This window comes from Hyperolius riggenbachi, chromosome 10 (assembly GCF_040937935.1).
Source record: "Hyperolius riggenbachi isolate aHypRig1 chromosome 10, aHypRig1.pri, whole genome shotgun sequence".
Taxonomy (NCBI): domain Eukaryota; kingdom Metazoa; phylum Chordata; class Amphibia; order Anura; family Hyperoliidae; genus Hyperolius; species Hyperolius riggenbachi.
Window position 1 is genome coordinate 226,504,036 of NC_090655.1, and position 18,847 is coordinate 226,522,882.

Below are 18,847 nucleotides of genomic sequence, written 5' to 3' on the forward strand. Positions count from 1 at the left end.
GCATGCATGTTAGGGAAATCCAGAGTGTGACGTTGAAGCCATATTGTAGAACCAAAGACCTCTAGAAGTTTGCTCCCAGGCCTCCAAATTGCCACCTGTAAGAAATAAATAAATGGAGTCAAATCGTAAAAGGGGAGAGGGCAGAGGAAAGGGGAGAGGGCAGAGGAAAGGGAAGATGGCAGAGGAAAGGGAAGATGGCAGAGGAAAGGGAAGATGGCAGAGGAAAGGGAAGGGGGCAGAGGAGGACACATTGTTTACCTTGCATGCATGTTAGGGAAATCCAGAGTGTGACGTTGAAGCCATATTGTAGGCCCAAAGACCTCTAGAAGTTTGCGTCCAGGCCTCCAAATTGACACCTATAAGAAATAAATAATGGAGTCAAATCGTAAAAGGGGAGAGGGCAGAGGAAAGGGGAGAGGGCAGAGGAAAGGGAAGATGGCAGAGGAAAGGGAAGGGGGCAGAGGAGGACACATTGTTTACCTTGCATGCATGTTAGGGAAATCCAGAGTGTGACGTTGAAGCCATATTGTAGGCCCAAAGACCTCTAGAAGTTTGCGTCCAGGCCTCCAAATTGACACCTATAAGAAATAAATAATGGAGTCAAATCGTAAAACAGAACAGGAGAGGGAAGGAGGAAAGGGAAGGGGAGAGGGAAGGTAAGGAGGAGGAGGAGAATGGAGAGGGAAGAGGAGAGAAGGTCACATGGTCTCTGTTTTATAAAGGTGGAATCAAAATACCTTAGATGCATGTGAAGAGAATCCAAAGAGTGACACCCGTTTCTTTAACTTCTGTAACATTCTTTAAACAGTTTCTTCTTAGTATGCCCAACCCATGGCAACTTTAGTCTTCAACTCGTTATAAACGTCAACTCGTGCATCTTCAACTCGTGCATCTTCAACTCGTGCATCTTCAACTCGTGCATCTTCAACTCGTGCATCTTCAACTCGTGCATCTTCAACTCGTGCATCTTCAACTCGTGCATCTTCAACTCGTGCATCTTCAACTCGTGCATCTTCAACTCGTTATAAAACGTCAACTTGTGCATCTTCAACTCGTTATAAACGTCAACTTTTAAAAAACTTGAATTACAAGAAAGGTGCCCTTCGTGCCTTGGCGGAGGCAAAGGCTGTAATTGCTTCATCCACATTAATATTCTCGGCCAACTCATGCTCTATTGATATTGTAGCAAGCCCCAGAAGTCTCTCTTGTGTCATTGTAGACCGCAAATAGGTTTTAATTAATTTCAGCTTCGAAAAACTACGTTCACCACTTGCAACAGTGACAGGAAGTGTAAGGAGAATACGAAGAGCAATGCAGGTGTTTGGATATATGGTAGACATTTTGGTTTTGTAAATGTACTCCAGAACAGCCCTTGGTGTCATGCAGTCTTTGGGTAAATATCTACACAGTGTATGAAGCTCATAACACAAGTCTGCAGCTTCAATATCTCGTTTTTTGTCTTGACAAAGTGCTGTGTCCAGCTGATCACATTGCTCACGTACTTCTTCTGCAGTCAGTTCCTTAACTGTCGGAATTTTGTACAGTATACCGAAGATGCTGCTATATTCTTTAACCTGCAGGAAACGGTCCTCCACTGACTGGAGTGCACAGTCTAGAATGCTGTTAAAAAACTGCACTTTAAAATTCTGTTTTGGATCAGTGACCTGCTCATCCAATGATTCATAGTCAAAGTGCCTTTTAGTGCGATGGATTCTCCCAACCGGAGCAGGTGGAAAATTAGCTTCAATCTTCAGCTCTTCAGCCAATGTTTGAGCAGTCTTGATGACCTTTTCAAACTCCTCATCTGTACGGTAATTTTGCAGAAACAATTTTGTTTTTTCAAGCTGTTCCATTGCTCCCGAAAGATCAGCTTCAATTTCCTGGAGTCTCTTGCTTGTGATGTTAATGTTGAACAAGATATCATACCACAACACTAATCCACACAAGAATTTAAAGCTGCAAATATTTTTTTGGATGCCTCTTGCTTCCGCTATGGTTTTTGATCGAGTTGCCCCTGTCAAAGCGGAATCTTCCATGGCAGCAGAAAGTGCAGCATCTACTTTTCCAATTTGATTCCGGACAGCTTTAACAGCATCAATTCGGCTCTCCCAGCGAGTGGTGCTCAATGGCTTGAGTGTAATCCATTGCGGTGTTACTGACAGGTGTTCCTTTAGAACAGTCCAGCGGTGTGTTGAAGCAGAAAAAAAAACATACAAACTCTGTATTATATTGAAGAACTCGACTGCCTCAATACAGGTAGATGCAGCATCACTAACAACCAGGTTTAATGAATGGGAGCTGCATGGGACATAAAAAGCTCGTGAATTTATCCGGCGCACTTGAGCCTGCACACCATTAATTTTGCCTTTCATGTTTGAACCGTTATCGTAACCTTGGCCCCGCATGTCATGAACACTAATACCAAATGATTCCAGTTCCTGAAGCAGTACTGTTGTCATGCCAGCTCCTGTCGTGTCATCTAGATCAATAAATGTTAAAAAGTGTTCTTTAATGGAGACAGCTGCAGAGTTGCTTTCCGTACTTTCGGTTGCTGTGACAAATCGCACAATTAATGTCATCTGCTCTTTATGGCTTATATCGGGAGTACAATCCAAAATAATAGAATAATACTTTGCAGCATGAAGATGTGCCAAAATCTTCTCCTTGATCTGCTGAGCTAGTAGCTGTATAATTTCGTTTTGAATTCTTTTTCCAAGATAATGATTGTGCGTTTCCTTGTTGGTAATTCTGTCCAAATGCCTCTTCATTACCTCATCAAATTCACTAATTGCCTCCACCAATTTTAGAAAGTTGCCATTGTTTGGTTGAAAAATTTTGTCACTATTTCCACGAAAAGCTAGGTTCTGCATAGCCATAGTTCTAACGAGCACCATTAGTCTCTTTAACACTTTTCTCCAATGCTGTGTTTCTGAATCAATAAGTTCTCTATTTGTGTCAGCAATGGTCAATCCGAGTCTCAGTCTAATCTCTAGGTCTTTCCATTTGTGGAATGCCATGGTATGGTATTCTGCTCGCTCATGACTTTCCAGATTCCTTATTAGATTGCTCCAATCACTAAATCCTGTTGAACACAGCAAAGAGACTGGAACTTTAGGTGGGAATAACTTGCAACAAAAGCAGAAGACAGCATCTCTGCTCTCTGAGTACATCAGCCACTGTCTTTCTGCTGTCTCCAAGTTTGGCAGGTGGCGTTTGTAATATTTGCGATGAAAGCTTCTGTGTTTTTTATCTTTTGGGAAACGAGCAAGTTTGACCTGCTTTGGACCATGCAGTACCAGATAATCTCTCAATTTGCTGCTCAAATCCATCCATAGGCCAGGGTCTTGCAGCACTGATGGATCAAATTGTGATTCTTCTGACAAGGTTTGTTCCTCAGTTTCTTCCATCTCTACATCCATTTGCACTCTTGAGGTAGCACTAGTAGACGCTTGACTGGTATCTCTTGAACCTTCATCGCCAGCAATATGCAGATCTGAAGAGTGAGAAATACTAATTATCGAAGCACTTCCGCCAGTATCAGAACTAGATGCTTGTGTCTCTTCAGGTTGTGTTGTTCCTTCTGATGTTTCTGGTGAAAGAAACTTCAGCATCGAGCCTTTCTGTTTTGCCAGAGCAGAAGCTTTAGCCTCCCTCTTCTTTTTGTATGCTGCCCCAGAGAGGCGTTTCCGCCCGTCTGACATTTTGATGTAATCTGGGGGGCGGGGGGAACGTGGGGGGGAACGTGGGGGAAGAAAGAAGAGAAAGGAAAAAAAAAATAAAGGAAAAATAAACATACAGTATACATACATTTATACAATGCTTCTGCAAAATATTCACTGCACATCATTTTTTTAAATTCATTTTTCGTAAGTGGAAGAGGTTCAAAACCATGACACTTCCTAGCGCTAACTACACTGACAGAAACAACCATCTCTGCAGCAATCAAGCCTGTATGGTTTGAGTGGTCAGACAGAAGCCACTCCTTAGTAAAAGGCATGTGACAAAATACACCTAAGGCCTGCTTTCACAGTGGGACGTTACAGGCGCACATTAGAGCAGCCTGTAACGCAGCCCACCGCACAGTAATGCAAAATCAATGAGGCTGTTCACAGTGCGGACGTTGCGTTACATTGTAACGCTGCGTCACAAGACAACGTACTGCATGCAGTACTTTAGATGCGGCTGAGCCACGTTAGACTGCTTGCACATGCTCAGTAATCTTGTGGAGGAGCGGAGAGCGGCCAGGCACATGGCTAATTAATATGCACTGCACTCAGTGACGTGCAGTGTTTACTTCCTGGAGCGGCCGCTCTGTGCGGCGATTGGCCGGCGGGACCACGTGATGCCGCATGCGCACAAGAGTACACATCACGGCATCACTGACGCCAGAGTGAGCTGCACAACGCGGCTCACTCTGACGTCCAGATCCAGCACCACCAGGCGTTGTTAGGGGGTTATGCGACCTTAACGCCCCCTCTAACGCAACGTCCTGGTGTGAAATTAGCCTAAAGGATTCAGACCATGAGAAACAAAATGATGCACGTTAAGGCTAAGGCCTCTCGCTCCCTGCCGCCATCTCATCCAGGCAGTCTGAGTGAAGCACAGAGGCAGTGACTGTGGTGTCTGGCTGCTGCTCTTGCTGTAGCTCCAGGAGAGGCAAAAAAGCTGTTGGATGGATAGGGCTATGGGGGGGGGGGGGGGGGGGGGGAGGGGGCGCAAGCTGCTCTGTGGATGGATGGGGCCATGATGGTGCAGAGAAGCTGCTGGTATGCAGCCTGTGTGTGGATGGATGGAAGCCATGATTGGGCAGATTGAAGCTGCTGCTATCATGCCTATGCAGGTGAATGGATGGATGCATCAGGATGGGACAAGAGAAGCTGCTGTTATAATGCAGGCTGCATTATGAAGCCTGTGTGAGAACAGGAGCTCAGCTACCTATGAGACGAGCTCAGCTACCTATGAGGCTCAGTAAGCCTCATAGGTAGCTGAGCTCCTGTTCTCACACAGGCTCAGAGTCCGGCTGGCAGCAACAGCAGAGTCTCATTAGCAGAAATAGTAAGATTAATTGCCTGACTGACAAACAAGGAAGCACACAGTACAGGAGAACTGGCCTGCATCTGACATTTGGGATGCAGAGTTAAATGGCCCCTTGGGAAGAGCTCTTATCAAGGGTAAATGTGGAGGAAATGCAGGGCTGTGGAGTCGGTACAAAAATCCACCGACTCCAAATCCTCTAATTTGCATATTACAATCTTGTTGATTGAAAGTATGTAACATAAAATGCATCTCTTCACTGCCAACACTTAGGAATTTTACAAGACAACTGAAGTGTGAGTGATATGGAGGCTGCCATATTTATTCCCTTTTAAACAATACCAGTTACCTGGCTATAAGGCTGATCTTCTGCCTCTAATACTTGTAGACATACACTAAAACTAGTCCTTGGTAAGAGTACTTGACGGTACAAACCGGAACAAAGAACATTTATCAGGCCCTAGGCAATGTAACTGTGGGTACATGTAAGAGTGATGTGCAGGTACTCTGCAGGGGAATATGGGGATTCTTCCTCTATTACACATTCTTCATGTACAATCTGAAACAGGTTTATGGGTGATAGACGACACTTCTGTGTTCAATGTGCACAACATTCTCAGTGGATTCCCTGCAGCTCTGTGGGGAGTGCATATGTAGAGTATAGTACTGCTGTGTAACAAAGTAAACCTGAGACAGATTAAAGTTTTATACGTACCTGGGGCTTCCTCCAGCCCCCTTCAGGCTAATTAGACCTTCGCTGTCCTCCTCCGTCACCTGGATCTTCTGCTGAGTCCAGGTACTTGAGGCAGTCTGGCGTAGCGTGCATGCACACACTCCGCCGCCGGGAGAGTACTACACCTGCGCAGCACTATTGCGCAGGTGCAGAACGCTCCTGGCTGTGGAAGCGGCATGCGGACGGACTGCGCTGACTGGCTGAATTACCAGGACTCATAGCAGAAGACCCAGGTGGTGGAGGTGGACAGCGAGGGACTGATTAGCCGGAAGGGGGCTGGAAGAAGCCCCCGGTATGTATAAAACTTTTCTTTTCATCCTTCTCAGGTAGTCACCAAACCAAATTTTACCGACATATCAAATTATTTGATTTCATGAGCAAAGAGTGCATACATTTGCATAAATCAGCATCAACGCAGAATTATTTCCATTTCATTGACCATCTCTATTAGTGACACGGCTACACATCAGGCTTTATTCTTACAGCGTAAATGATTTTTAGTATATATGAGATTCCTGTGTACACATCATATATACAGTCACAATCAGATATGTATATCTGACTTAAAAATACAGGGAATGTCTGCAGCACAACTAACTATTAATTGATTGGTTTATTTCATTTTTGTGGACCAAACACAGATAGATATATATATATATATATATATATATATATATATATATATATATATATATATATATATATATATATATATATAGATATATATATATATATATATATATATACGCCAACAGGATGTTAGATATACCCCCCCTGCAATGCAGGGCCGCAGCCTGTATATGCAGGGCTGGGCCTGCATACCAATACCACTATTCTAGGCACTGACGCATAGGGCCCAACCGTCCCGTTTTCTGCGGGACTGTCACGATTTTGGGGGGCTCTCCCGCTATCACGGTATGAGTCCCCCAAGTCCCAGGCGGCAGTGGGCAGTGATGGTAAAAAAAAAAAAATGATCGAGGCGCCAGCCGCGGGTAAGTGGGATGCGGGACGCGTGCATCCCATTACTACCTCCCTCCCTCGGAATCTGGCCCCTGTGTGTCCCCCCCGTTAGAGTGCGGAGCGGGCTGTCATTACCTGCCTCCATGCGTACCGATGTCCAGCTGCATTCTGCTTCCTGTGACGTCACAGGAAGCAGGAAGGCTGAATGAAGCTGGACATCGGTACGCATGGACGCAGGAAATGACAGCCCGCTCTGCACTCTGCTAACGGGGGGGACACACAGGGGCCATATTCCAAGAGAGGGAGGGAGGTAGTAATGGGATGCACGCATCCTCACCACCCACGGGCACCCTCACCCTCCTCCCCACCCACGGCCATCCTCACCACCCACGGGCACCCTTATCCTCCTCCCCACCCACGGCCATCCTCGCCCTCCTCACCACCCACGAGCACCCTTACCCTCCTTCCCACCCACGGCCATCCTCACCACCCACAGGCACCCTTACCCTCCTCCCCACCCACAGGCACCCTTACCCTCCTCCCCACCCACGGTCATTCATCCTCACCCTCCTCCCCAGCCACGGGCACCCTTACCCTCCTCCCCAGCCACGGGCACCCTCATCCTCCCCAGCCACGGGCACCCTCATCCTCCCCAGCCACGGGCACCCTCATCCTCCCCAGCCACGGGCACCCTCATCCTCCCCAGCCACGGCCATCCTCATCCTCCCCAGCCACGGCCATCCTCATCCTCCCCAGCCACGGCCATCCTCATCCTCCCCAGCCACGGCCATCCTCATCCTCCCCAGCCACGGCCATCCTCATCCTCCCCAGCCACGGCCATCCTCATCCTCCCCCTCCCCAGCCATCCTCATCCTCCCCAGCCATCCTCATCCTCCCCAGCCATCCTCATCCTCCCCAGCCATCCTCATCCTCCCCAGCCATCCTCATCCTCCCCAGCCATCCTCATCCTCCCCAGCCATCCTCATCCTCCCCAGCCATCCTCATCCTCCCCAGCCATCCTCCTCCTCCCCAGCCATCCTCCTCCTCCCCAGCCATCCTCCTCCTCCCCAGCCATCCTCCTCCTCCCCAGCCATCCTCATCCTCCCCAGCCATCCTCATCCTCCCCAGCCATCCTCATCCTCCTCCTCCCCAGCCATCCTCATCCTCCTCCTCCCCAGCCATCCTCATCCTCCTCCTCCCCAGCCATCCTCATCCTCCTCCTCCCCAGCCATCCTCATCATCCTCCTCCCCAGCCCTCCTCATCATCCTCCTCCCCAGCCATCCTCATCATCCTCATCACCCTTGACTACACATACTACATTAAAAAGATACAAAAAACGGAATCCGACCCGATCCGACCCCAGCAGCAGCCAGAGGCCCAGAGGCAGCCGCAGCCCGCAGCAAAAGCTGACTCACCGGGGATGGTGCGGTGGGGTCCGGCGACGATGATGGCGGAGGGCAGGCCAGGCGGAGGGCACACGAGCCAGCCCAGCATCCATCTTGCGCCGGCGGCAAGAGGGCAGCGGGCTTGCTCCTCCATGCTCCATCTCTGGGCGGGCAAGGCCGGGGGGGGGGGGGGGGGCTTGCAACGGCGGTCGGCGGGCTCAATTTGTCACGGTCACGGGCGGTAGGCGGCAGCGTGCAGGTGCAGCCAGGAAAGCCTCACAGAGGCCTAGACCTAGTAGGCCGCCGCCCGCCTCAGGACTCGGAAGTCCGGACTCCGGCATGGTGGGTGGGGTGGGTGGGCCTGGGCCGGGCGTGGGCGGCACGTCAGTCAGGGCTGGTGCGTCACAGTCTGTGCAGCCAGGCCGGCCAGGGACTCACCGATTCAGTGTGCCACTGTGCCAGCAGCAGCAGGGTCGGACGGAGACTTCACTGCAGGCTCTGCAGCACTTGAGGCGGGCGGCGGCGATAGCACAGTGCCACTCCTCCAGTGACCAGTCCAGTCTCTCCAGAGGGCGGCAAGAACCAGGCACAGGCACTTCCTCTTAATGCCTGGTGCCGCCCCTCCACTTCCTGCCGCCTGAGGAACCCGCCTCACCCCGCCTCATGGGCGGGCCGGCCCTGCTTGGAAAACATCTTTTCTAAGATATCAGGGATGTCACACAGGTGAGCGCACATTTTCATGTTTTAATATCATGTGTTATATATCAGGTACAATAATGATAAATCCTGGTTTACATCACATCTTATGAAGTTGCACCTCGATAAAGAAAGGGCATATCGTACAGGCGATAAAGTCCTCTACAAAGCTGCGAAATACAAACTGCAGAGAGACATTACTGACGTAAAAAAAGATTACTCTAAAAAACTTGAGGAAAAATGTTCCACGGCCGACTCATCCACAATATGGAAATCTCTACATGAAAGTACCAACTACAGGAAGAAATCTCCACAATCACTACACAACCTGCAGCTTGCAAATGCGTTGAATAGATTTTATTGCAGGTTTGACACTACCAACAAAAGACAAACACACCAAGTCAATTTTCATCTCTGCAACAGGCAAACTGAGCACTCCTCCAGCCAGCCAACGTCTCCACCCCCTGCGGTGCCTCAGCATCTACACAACACAGGAGGCCAGACATAATCTGCTAACCTGTCCCCAGATGTGCATGCTCTACCAATATGCCAATCAGATGTCAACAAACTCTTCAAAAGACAGAATACAAATAAAGCACCTGTACCAGACTCTGTAACTGCAAAATGTCTGAAATTTTGTGGCGATCAATTAGCGCCTGTATTCACAGACATCTTCAAATCATCTCTGGATCTCTCAATTTTCCCTGCCTGTTTTAAAAGCTCAATCATTGTACCAATTCCAAAAAAATCAAAACCTACATGCTTAAACGATTACAGGCCTGTTACACTGACATCATTGGTTATGAAAGCATTCGAAAAACTCATAATGGCTTATGTGAAACCCATCACAGATCCCCTGCTGTATACTTTGCAATTTGCCTACAGGCCTTATAAATCCGCAGACAACGCCGTTAACATGTGTGTATGCATGGCCGTTTCTAGGGCCGTGCAGCCCGTGCGGGCGCCCTGAGCGCTGTTGGGAGGGGGGCACTGTGAAATAGGAAGCAGCGTGTGTGTGTATCAGCGTCTATGGAGAGAGGAGACTGGCGGCGAGAGAGCAGCGATTGGAACCAGGGAGGTGAGTAGTTTTGCATAGCGCTTCCCTGCACATTGCTGTCTGCACACTGACGGGGGGAGCACGGAGGGCGGCCGGGGAGAGGAAGGGAGGGAGAGGTCGGGCTGCCCTCCCCGCGGCTGCGGCTCCCCCCTCCATCATGGGGGGCACCGCACCTACCTAACCTGTAACTGGGGCACCTACCTAATCTAACCTATACTGGGGGGCACCTACCTAATCTAACCTATACTGGGGGGCAGCTACCTAATCTAACCTATACTGGGGGGCACCTACCTAATCTAACCTATACTGGGGGGCAGCTACCTAATCTAACCTTTACTGGGTGGCAGCTACCTATCTAACCTATACTGGGGGGGAAGCTACCTATCTAACCTATACTGGGGGGCAGCTACCTAATCTAACCTATACTGGGGACAGCTACCTAATCTAACCTATACTGGGGGGCAGCTTTCTAATCTAACCTATACTGGGGTCATCTACCTATCTAACCTATGCTGGGGGCAACTATTCTGGCTACCTATATTAGAGGCACCCACCTAGCTAATCTGTACTGGGGGCACCTGCCTATCTAACCTATACCGGGGGCGCCTGCCTATCTAACCTATACTGGGGGCAACTATTGGCTACCTATACTGGAGGCACCTACCTGGCTAACCTATACCGGAGGCAACTATACTGGCTCACCTAGGCCTGGCTACCTATACTGGGGGGGGGGGGGGACCTATGGCTGGCTACCTATACTGGGGTACCTATTCTGGGCTACCTATACTGGGGGAATCTATACTGAGTGCAACTAGACCTGGCTAACCTATACTGCGGGCACCCATACCTTGCTTCGGGCGTGGGCAGGCGCAATTTTTACACCCTCGCCCTGGGTGCATTTTAGCCTAGACACTGCACTGTGTGTATGCATCTAGACACACCAGGATTGTATTCATAGATTTCAGCTCTGCATTTAAACCATCATTTCATCACTGCTACACAGCAATCTCTCCCAGCTACACATACCTGAATCCATCTGCAAATGGATAACCAATTTCTTAACCGACAGGAGAAAGCATGTTAGAATTGGGAAACACACATCAAGCTCTCTGACAGTCAGTACTGTGCACCCCAGGGCTGTGTGCTTTCCCCACTGCTCTACTCACTTTATATAGAGTGACCAGACGTACTGGATTCCCGGGACGCGCTCCGGATTCGGGGTCCGCTGTCCCAGGCTGCATGAGGTCCGGGAAACGTCCCGCTTTCAGCAGCGGGACGTCCCGGCCTCGGGACTCTGGTCACTCTATCCTCATGAACTGGCAGCGGCGTCTATAGATGCCGTGCCAGTTCATTGCCCGCAGCCCCGCTCCAGCCTCCTTCTTCAGGCGAGCAGGTCTACGGCAAGATGGCTGCCGAAGCCCTGTACTGGAGACTATTTGTGTCTCCAGTACAGGGCTTCGGACGCCATCTTGCCGTAGCCCTGTCAGCGCGGGAGACGTGCAGGAGGAAGGTGGTCCCGGGAGCAGCGCGCCAGAGGCCGGAGACTTCTGCCAGGTGAGTAAATGCTTTCTTTTCCAGGTGAAATATTTGCCCGCGTTGCATTTCTTTTTTGGTGAAATGTTTGCCTGCATTCCGTTTTTTTTCTGGTGAAATGTTTGCCCGCACTGCATTTCTTTTCTGGTGAAATGTTTGCCTGCATTGCGTTTCTTTTCTGGTGAAATGTTTGCCCGCATTGCGTTTCTTTTCTGGTGAAATGTTTGCCCGCATTGCAGATCTGACAATCTCAGAAAAACCTAATCTGCTGCATGCTTGTTCAGGACTGTTGCTTAAAGTATTACAGGCAGATGATTAGCAGGATAGCCAGACAAATGGTATTGCTTAAGGAAATAAACATGACAGCCTCCATATCCCTCTCACTTCAGTTGTCCTTCAATTATATGTTTGTAAATACAATCACATGGTTAAAAGGGAGGTGGAAAGGATTCAGAGGAACGTTAAACTCAGTAAGCAACCAACCAGAACAATTCCAGAAAGTTGCAGAGGATTGAACTGGCAGATCACATGAAGGGGTGAGCTTTTTAGAAACAGACACAGAGGAAGACAAACCCGGAAGAGAGGAAGAAAACAAGACAAGGAAATACAGGAAGTCCAGGGAGAGGAAGGGGTACTCCCAGGAACCCACCGAACACCCAATCACTCCTGAAAACAGCTCAATGCCATGTCGATGTATGTGATCCTCCCTACTTCTGCTCCCCTCAGGCCACCACACCAACATTGCCAAGCACAAGATCGCCCTCATCCTCCAAGCAGTCCTCTTCCTAAACTCCCACCCAACCCATCTGAAACACCTTACTGAAACTATATCCCAATAACTATACGTGTATCTTCAATTATTTGTTTTTATTGTCTGATATTTGCATTATGTCCTATAACTAATGCTCAGATAACAAGTGTGCAGTGTTCATGGGAGGAATATCGTTACATTGTTTATCTACAGATGTATCATATTCTATCCTCGGATGCAACAGCTAGTGTTACAAATACAATGTAGAACACTGTTCAATATTCTTTGCTCATCATCAGTATTCGTGTATAATTAAAAGTGCTGCTATAGTGAACCTGCCGTATAAATACTAAACTGCTGTATTCCCCAGAAACGACAGTAAAAGAATTATAAATATCTCCATTAGATAGAAATCCTACCACAGCACTTTGTATAGAAACAGTGGGTGGCCCTGAGAAGGGCCTTTGTGTTGTAGTTGGAATCAGTGAAGCAGCCGGATTAACCTCCGAAGCCGTAGAGGGTGCGCCCCTGGCGCTTGAGGGCGTACACCACATCCATGGCGGTGACCGTCTTCCTCTTGGCGTGCTCGGTGTAGGTGACGGCGTCCCGGATGACGTTCTCCAGGAAAACCTTCAGCACTCCGCGGGTCTCCTCATAGATGAGGCCGGAGATGCGCTTGACACCCCCTCTGCGGGCAAGGCGGCGGATGGCGGGCTTAGTGATGCCCTGGATGTTATCCCGGAGCACCTTCCTGTGCCGCTTGGCGCCTCCTTTCCCGAGTCCCTTCCCGCCCTTTCCGCGGCCAGACATGATAACAATGCTGCTTCTTTTCCGCTGTAGAGAGCAACTGATCTGTGCTGCCGCCTCCCCTCCTCTTATACAGTGTGGGCGGACCTGAGGGGAGACTGCAGTTAAAGGGGCGGAGCCACACGATTATCTGGCATATATTCGAATATATCTTTTTTTTTTAATACGTCTAATGTCTTATACTGTAAGTGCTGGTTATACTGGTTGTTTCTCTTCTAATATTACTTTAACTTGTAACGACTGCTGTTTATCTAACACTGGACATATTAATGACAGCTGTGCACTGCTAAATAATGATCTATTTGTTCCTCCGGGATCCCCTCCCCTTGTAGTAAGTTACATTGTTACAATATGACCACAAACCTCCCATATCTCTTATAGCGGAACTCTGAGCTGGCATTGCAGGGAGCAGCACAGCCGGGGAAATGCTGAATATTGCGGGGCAGCTGCCGGTACTGCATCACATAATGCCGCAACACAGCTGCACATCCAGCCCGGCTGTCCCGGGGAAATTCGGCGGCAAATTTGAAAATAGCAACCGCCCTGCCTCTTAGCCAATCACAGCTACAGGAGCGTCTCTCATCAGCCAATAGCACGGCCATAATCCTCTCCACGTTGTGGATCAGACATTCAGCGTGTAGATAAATATGCAATGGTTTTGTACTACTGTTTCTATTAACTACCCACAATCATTAAACAATAATTTAATTGTAGAAAGTAAAAAATGTATTTTGATTTCTATTGAAAGAAGCCCGTTGCGATCCGACCTGCAGAGGAACGTTCCCAGCACCGCATATGGAGATGCTGCTCTATTGCCTGCTGATAGCACTTATGCATTGTGCACGCTTTCCCATACACGTGCTTTTCTGCAGGCTGCTCTGCTTATACGCGTGTAGATTGTGAAACATTACTGTGCTTCGCTGTACTACATCCCAATCTGTAACATGAACACGCAACTTGCTGTCGCAGTCAAGAGAATCCCCCTCATTCGCTTGTAACATATTTGACTGATAAGGAGCGCGACTTCCACCTATGGGATGTAACTTGTGTAATTACATTATAATCCTCTAATACGGGGTGTACTTTTCATTATTATAAGTAAACGGTTTCCAGGGAAACACGATACCGCGCATCAGGCTCTTTAGTGGCTATGTGGGTGGCTCTGAAAAGAGCCTTTGTGGTTCTGTACTGCGTCTCTTGGCTGCTGCAGGGAATTACTTGCTCTTGGCGGCCTTGTGGCTCTCGGTCTTCTTGGGCAGCAGCACGGCCTGGATGTTGGGCAGGACGCCCCCCTGGGCGATGGTCACCCCACCCAGCAGCTTGTTGAGCTCCTCGTCGTTGCGCACGGCCAGCTGCAGGTGGCGGGGGATGATGCGGGTCTTCTTGTTGTCCCGGGCGGCATTGCCAGCCAGCTCCAGGATCTCAGCGGTCAGATACTCCAGCACTGCGGCCAGATAAACCGGAGCTCCGGCCCCCACCCGCTCCGCATAGTTGCCCTTCCTCAGCAGACGGTGAACACGGCCGACTGGGAACTGCAGCCCGGCCCGGGAGGAGCGAGTCTTGGCCTTGGCACGAGCCTTACCGCCTTGTTTGCCTCTTCCAGACATGATGATTTCGCAGGATTAGCAGTGATAGACTATAACGCAGGAATAGCCGCCTTCACCCCTCCTCCTGCCCTATATACTCTGCTGCCCGCCCCGCGCTGTCCCCTGATTGGACCCTGTCCGATTCAGCCATTGGAATGCCGGACCAGCATTTCACCAATCAGCAAACTCTGGGCGTTCCTCTGCGCTGAAGCTGCCAATGGGATTATCTTCGGGTTCTCAGTAATGTGTTTTTGCACACGGCGCGTCTCCAGCCAGTGAGAGAGAAGGAAATCATCAGCCAGTGACGCTACCAAATAGTATAGAGAGAAGCGCTGCAGCCTGATTAGCATAGGCCGCCTATATAAGGAGGGGAGGCGGCACTGCTCCTCATTGTGTCTCCGCACTCTGCAGAGTTACTGAGAATCAGCATGGCTCCTGAACCAACCAAGTCCGCCCCGGCGCCCAAGAAGGGCTCTAAGAAAGCGGTGAGCAAGACCCAGAAGAAGGACGGCAAGAAGCGCAGGAAGACCAGGAAGGAGAGCTACGCCATCTACGTGTACAAGGTGCTGAAGCAGGTGCACCCCGACACCGGCATCTCTTCCAAGGCCATGAGCATCATGAACTCCTTCGTCAATGACATCTTCGAGCGCATCGCCGGGGAAGCTTCCCGCCTGGCTCATTACAACAAGCGCTCCACCATCACCTCCCGGGAGATCCAGACCGCCGTCCGCCTGCTGCTGCCGGGAGAGCTGGCCAAGCACGCCGTGTCCGAGGGCACCAAGGCCGTCACCAAGTACACCAGCGCCAAGTAATGTGGCTCGCATCCAGCTATGTAGTAATCCCAAAGGCTCTTTTCAGAGCCACCCACTACTGCACTACGGAGCTGTGTACCGCTGCAACACACTGTTATGAATGTCATTACCTACTCCTTACAATCTCTACTAGTAGCCACTGCCTCATTCACTACGGAGCGGTGTGCTGCTATTGCCGTATCTGCTGTATAGTGTTCCCCGAGTATTCTGGCTCTCCCGCTCATAGATCGGCTGTGCTGGGAGGATTTCCACGCTGCAGTTACTCCTCCAGCCGTGCGGTGCTCTACATGTATGCGGGAAGCCCTAGTTGGGGGAATACGGAATTCAGTAGGTTCATTCTGCAGCTTTTAACTGAGGCACACGTTTGTATTCGAGACCTCTGGATACTTGGAAATGCAGCAAATTAACCATAATACAGAGATATAGCGGTTTCCTGTGCGTTTATTCAGAGAAGCCGATAGTCTGTATGGAGTAATAATGGAATTACATATGAATGGAATAATGCGGATGCACCGGCCAGCGACAGCACTTCTCGAGCATTAATCTGTATAATCTATCCTGATTCCTGACGAGTCTGTAACGTCTCTAACTGCAATGTAACAGCGTGTGTGGTGGTGGAAGTTAAAAGTATCACTACAGCGCTGCCTCTTAGCCAGCAACATATTCAGAAATCACCGTTTTCAGCACATTTTTCCATTCACAATACTTCCTTAATACTTTGATATTTATTATAAGAACATGCCCCGCACAGGGGGTGAGGGGGGCTTCATGTTTCCACCACAACCCGGCCGATCTGCCGCCACTTGTTACTACAACCCGATACTGAATGATGCAGATAGGATACATGTAACATACAGATCTGCAGAGGAATCGTCTATTATTTCTCTCCACTTTTACTCTACGCTGTTAGTACGACTGGGCTGTATAAGATGATAGAAAATTCAGTAAAGAAGTCAAAGAACCTAGTAAGGTAACATTGCAGAATGGCGGGCTGGTGTAACGAGGCAATCTTGTGGCGGGAGGGACATTTGAAAAATAACAAATGTGCTGAATTAGCCATCCAGATAAAAGCACCCGATCGCCCCGGCCAATCAGAGCCCAGAGCGCTGTATAACTAGAAGGTATTAGCATGCAGAGCGTGTGTCCTGAGTTCCCAGCGGCCGCTCTGGGCGGGATTATTAGGTGGAGCTGTCCGGTGATTGGATCCCTAATTGGTTCTCTACGTATCACGTGCGACCTAATGGCATGTAGAGGGCGTGGTGTGAGGTAGCCAATTACAGAGCGGTGCGGGCTGTATAAAGAGACGCTTCCCGGCCGTTTCTTCAGTCTATTCTCGCCTGTGAGTAGAATTTGCCGAACTAGCGATGGCCAGAACCAAGCAGACCGCCCGCAAGTCCACCGGAGGGAAAGCTCCCCGTAAGCAGCTGGCCACCAAAGCCGCCCGGAAGAGCGCCCCGGCCACCGGAGGAGTGAAGAAGCCTCACCGCTACCGGCCCGGTACAGTGGCTCTCCGAGAGATCCGCCGTTACCAGAAATCCACCGAGCTGCTGATCCGCAAGCTGCCCTTCCAGCGCCTGGTGCGGGAGATCGCCCAGGACTTCAAGACCGACCTGCGCTTCCAGAGCTCGGCCGTCATGGCTCTGCAAGAGGCCAGTGAGGCTTATCTGGTGGGGCTCTTCGAGGACACCAACCTGTGCGCCATCCACGCCAAGAGGGTCACCATCATGCCCAAAGACATCCAGCTGGCCCGCAGGATCCGCGGCGAGAGGGCATAATAATCACATCAAGCAGCGTTCTGATAACCTGACCCAACACAAAGGCTCTTTTCAGAGCCACCTCAATTTTCTACACAGAGCTCTTTGTACAATTTCTGCTGATACGGTCTAAGCTTGTTTATTTTACAGTCCAATTCTACAAATACAATTAGCAATCCCATTTCCATATAGTATGAGAAGTGAAATACAATGCTGTATGCACTTTTTTAGAGCGGTGCTGCGTTTCTACATGAGGGGAAGAGCTCATATTTGTAATGTAACTAGAGCTGCAGCGCAGGTAATTGCTCATGCATAATTGATTTTAACTAGTATACAGCATATTGAAGTAGCATCGTATTTTGCAGCACTACGATAACTAGTTTTCAGTTCTCCGCACTCTGGGCTGCCATAGATATGCGTGACCTGCAGGAATTGGACCAGAGCTACATGCAACTTTCATTGCATGATAATCTTCATTTTCATAGATAACTACGTGCTCTGCTGAATTGTGATTGAAGCAGCATTGTATGCAACTGGCTTCACAAAAATCCAGTTGGCCGCGCGGTGTAATCTGCGGCAGCCAGAGCGGGATAATAGTAACGCGCGGATGCTACTGCTCGCAGCTCCAGCCTGAGCGGACTACGATCAATGATAGGATGGAGAAGAGAACCAGATCACCTGGCAAGTAGTTTAATGCTAACCTTTCCAGGTACTTTTTTACACCATTTACCAGCTGATAAAACATGAGAAAGTATCACAGCCCTTCAGAGGAGAGGTGGGTGGCTCTGAAAAGAGCCTTTGGGTCTATGGAGTGATAAGCTGCAGCTTATTTCTTCTTAGGAGCGGCCTTCTTGGGCTTTGCTGCCTTCTTTGCCGGGCTTTTGGCGGCCTTAGGCTTGGCTGCCTTCTTAGCGGGGCTCTTGGCGGCTTTCTTGGGTTTAGCGGCAGCTTTGGGCTTCTTGGCAGCAGCTGCCGCTGGTTTCTTGGCCGCCTTCTTAGCGGGGCTCTTCTTGGCGGCGCCGGGGGCTTTCTTAGGCTTCTTCGGGGACTTGGCGGCTTTGGGCTTCCTGGCAGTAGCCGGCTTCTTAGGCTTGGCGGCAGCCGCTGGCTTCTTCTTGGCCTGTGCCGGCTTCTTGTGCTCTTTGCCGGCTGCCTCCTTCTTGCTGACCTTGAAGGATCCGGAGGCGCCGGTGCCTTTGACATGGACGAGGCTGCCCTTTGTCAGCAAGCCCTTGATGGCCAGCTTGAGGCGGCTGTTATTCTTCTCCACATCGTAGCCTCCGGCAGCCAGAGCCTTCTTCAGGGCGGCCAGGGAGACCCCGCTGCGCTCTTTGGAGGCGGACACGGCCTTGAGGATGAGCTCGGACACGGCGGGGCCGGAAGGCTTCTTGCTGGCTTTCTTGGCTCCTCCTCCGGCTGCCGCCTTCTTAGTCTGCTTCTTCTTGGCGGCGGGCTCCGCTGCGGGAGGGGCGGCTGCTGGGGCGGTCTCTGCCATCTTCCTAGTTATATTACAAAGTGTAACTCTGCAAGTGACTGCCAGTGAGCGCTTATATACTCTCCCCGGCTGCGCTGCCATTGGGTGCTGATAGTAGCGCGTCCCGTCTACCTATTGGTGGGATCCGGACTCTGAGCTGCCCGCCTCTTCACACAGCTGTCACTCCTCGGCTCTCTGCTTGTGTTTCCTCGCCGGGAGAAAAGTGGGTTTATTCCCCCCGGAGAGTAGCGGTGCGCCCCCTGT

The 18,847-nt window shown here is 50.1% G+C and overlaps 5 protein-coding genes across 5 annotated transcripts; 2 read left to right on the forward strand and 3 right to left on the reverse strand.

The window, feature by feature from the left end:
- Positions 1–12,648: 12,648 nt before the first annotated feature.
- LOC137534690 (histone H4) lies at positions 12,649–12,960 on the reverse strand. Its single transcript, XM_068256304.1, has one exon. The coding sequence runs from the start codon at positions 12,958–12,960 to the stop codon at positions 12,649–12,651; it is 312 nt and encodes a 103-aa protein (XP_068112405.1).
- Positions 12,961–14,171: 1,211 nt separating this feature from the next.
- Positions 14,172–14,564, reverse strand: LOC137534680 (histone H2A type 2-B). Its single transcript, XM_068256295.1, has one exon. The coding sequence runs from the start codon at positions 14,562–14,564 to the stop codon at positions 14,172–14,174; it is 393 nt and encodes a 130-aa protein (XP_068112396.1).
- Positions 14,565–14,958: 394 nt separating this feature from the next.
- On the forward strand, positions 14,959–15,380 carry LOC137534685 (histone H2B 1.1-like). Its single transcript, XM_068256299.1, has one exon. The coding sequence runs from the start codon at positions 14,972–14,974 to the stop codon at positions 15,353–15,355; it is 384 nt and encodes a 127-aa protein (XP_068112400.1). The 5' UTR covers positions 14,959–14,971; the 3' UTR covers positions 15,356–15,380.
- Positions 15,381–16,719: 1,339 nt separating this feature from the next.
- Positions 16,720–17,162, forward strand: LOC137534677 (histone H3). The gene has a single exon (XM_068256292.1). The coding sequence runs from the start codon at positions 16,720–16,722 to the stop codon at positions 17,128–17,130; it is 411 nt and encodes a 136-aa protein (XP_068112393.1). The 3' UTR covers positions 17,131–17,162.
- Positions 17,163–17,915: 753 nt separating this feature from the next.
- Positions 17,916–18,609, reverse strand: LOC137534668 (histone H1.11R-like). The gene has a single exon (XM_068256285.1). It carries the CDS (start codon positions 18,602–18,604, stop codon positions 17,936–17,938), a length of 669 nt encoding a protein of 222 aa, XP_068112386.1. The 5' UTR covers positions 18,605–18,609; the 3' UTR covers positions 17,916–17,935.
- Positions 18,610–18,847: the final 238 nt, after the last annotated feature.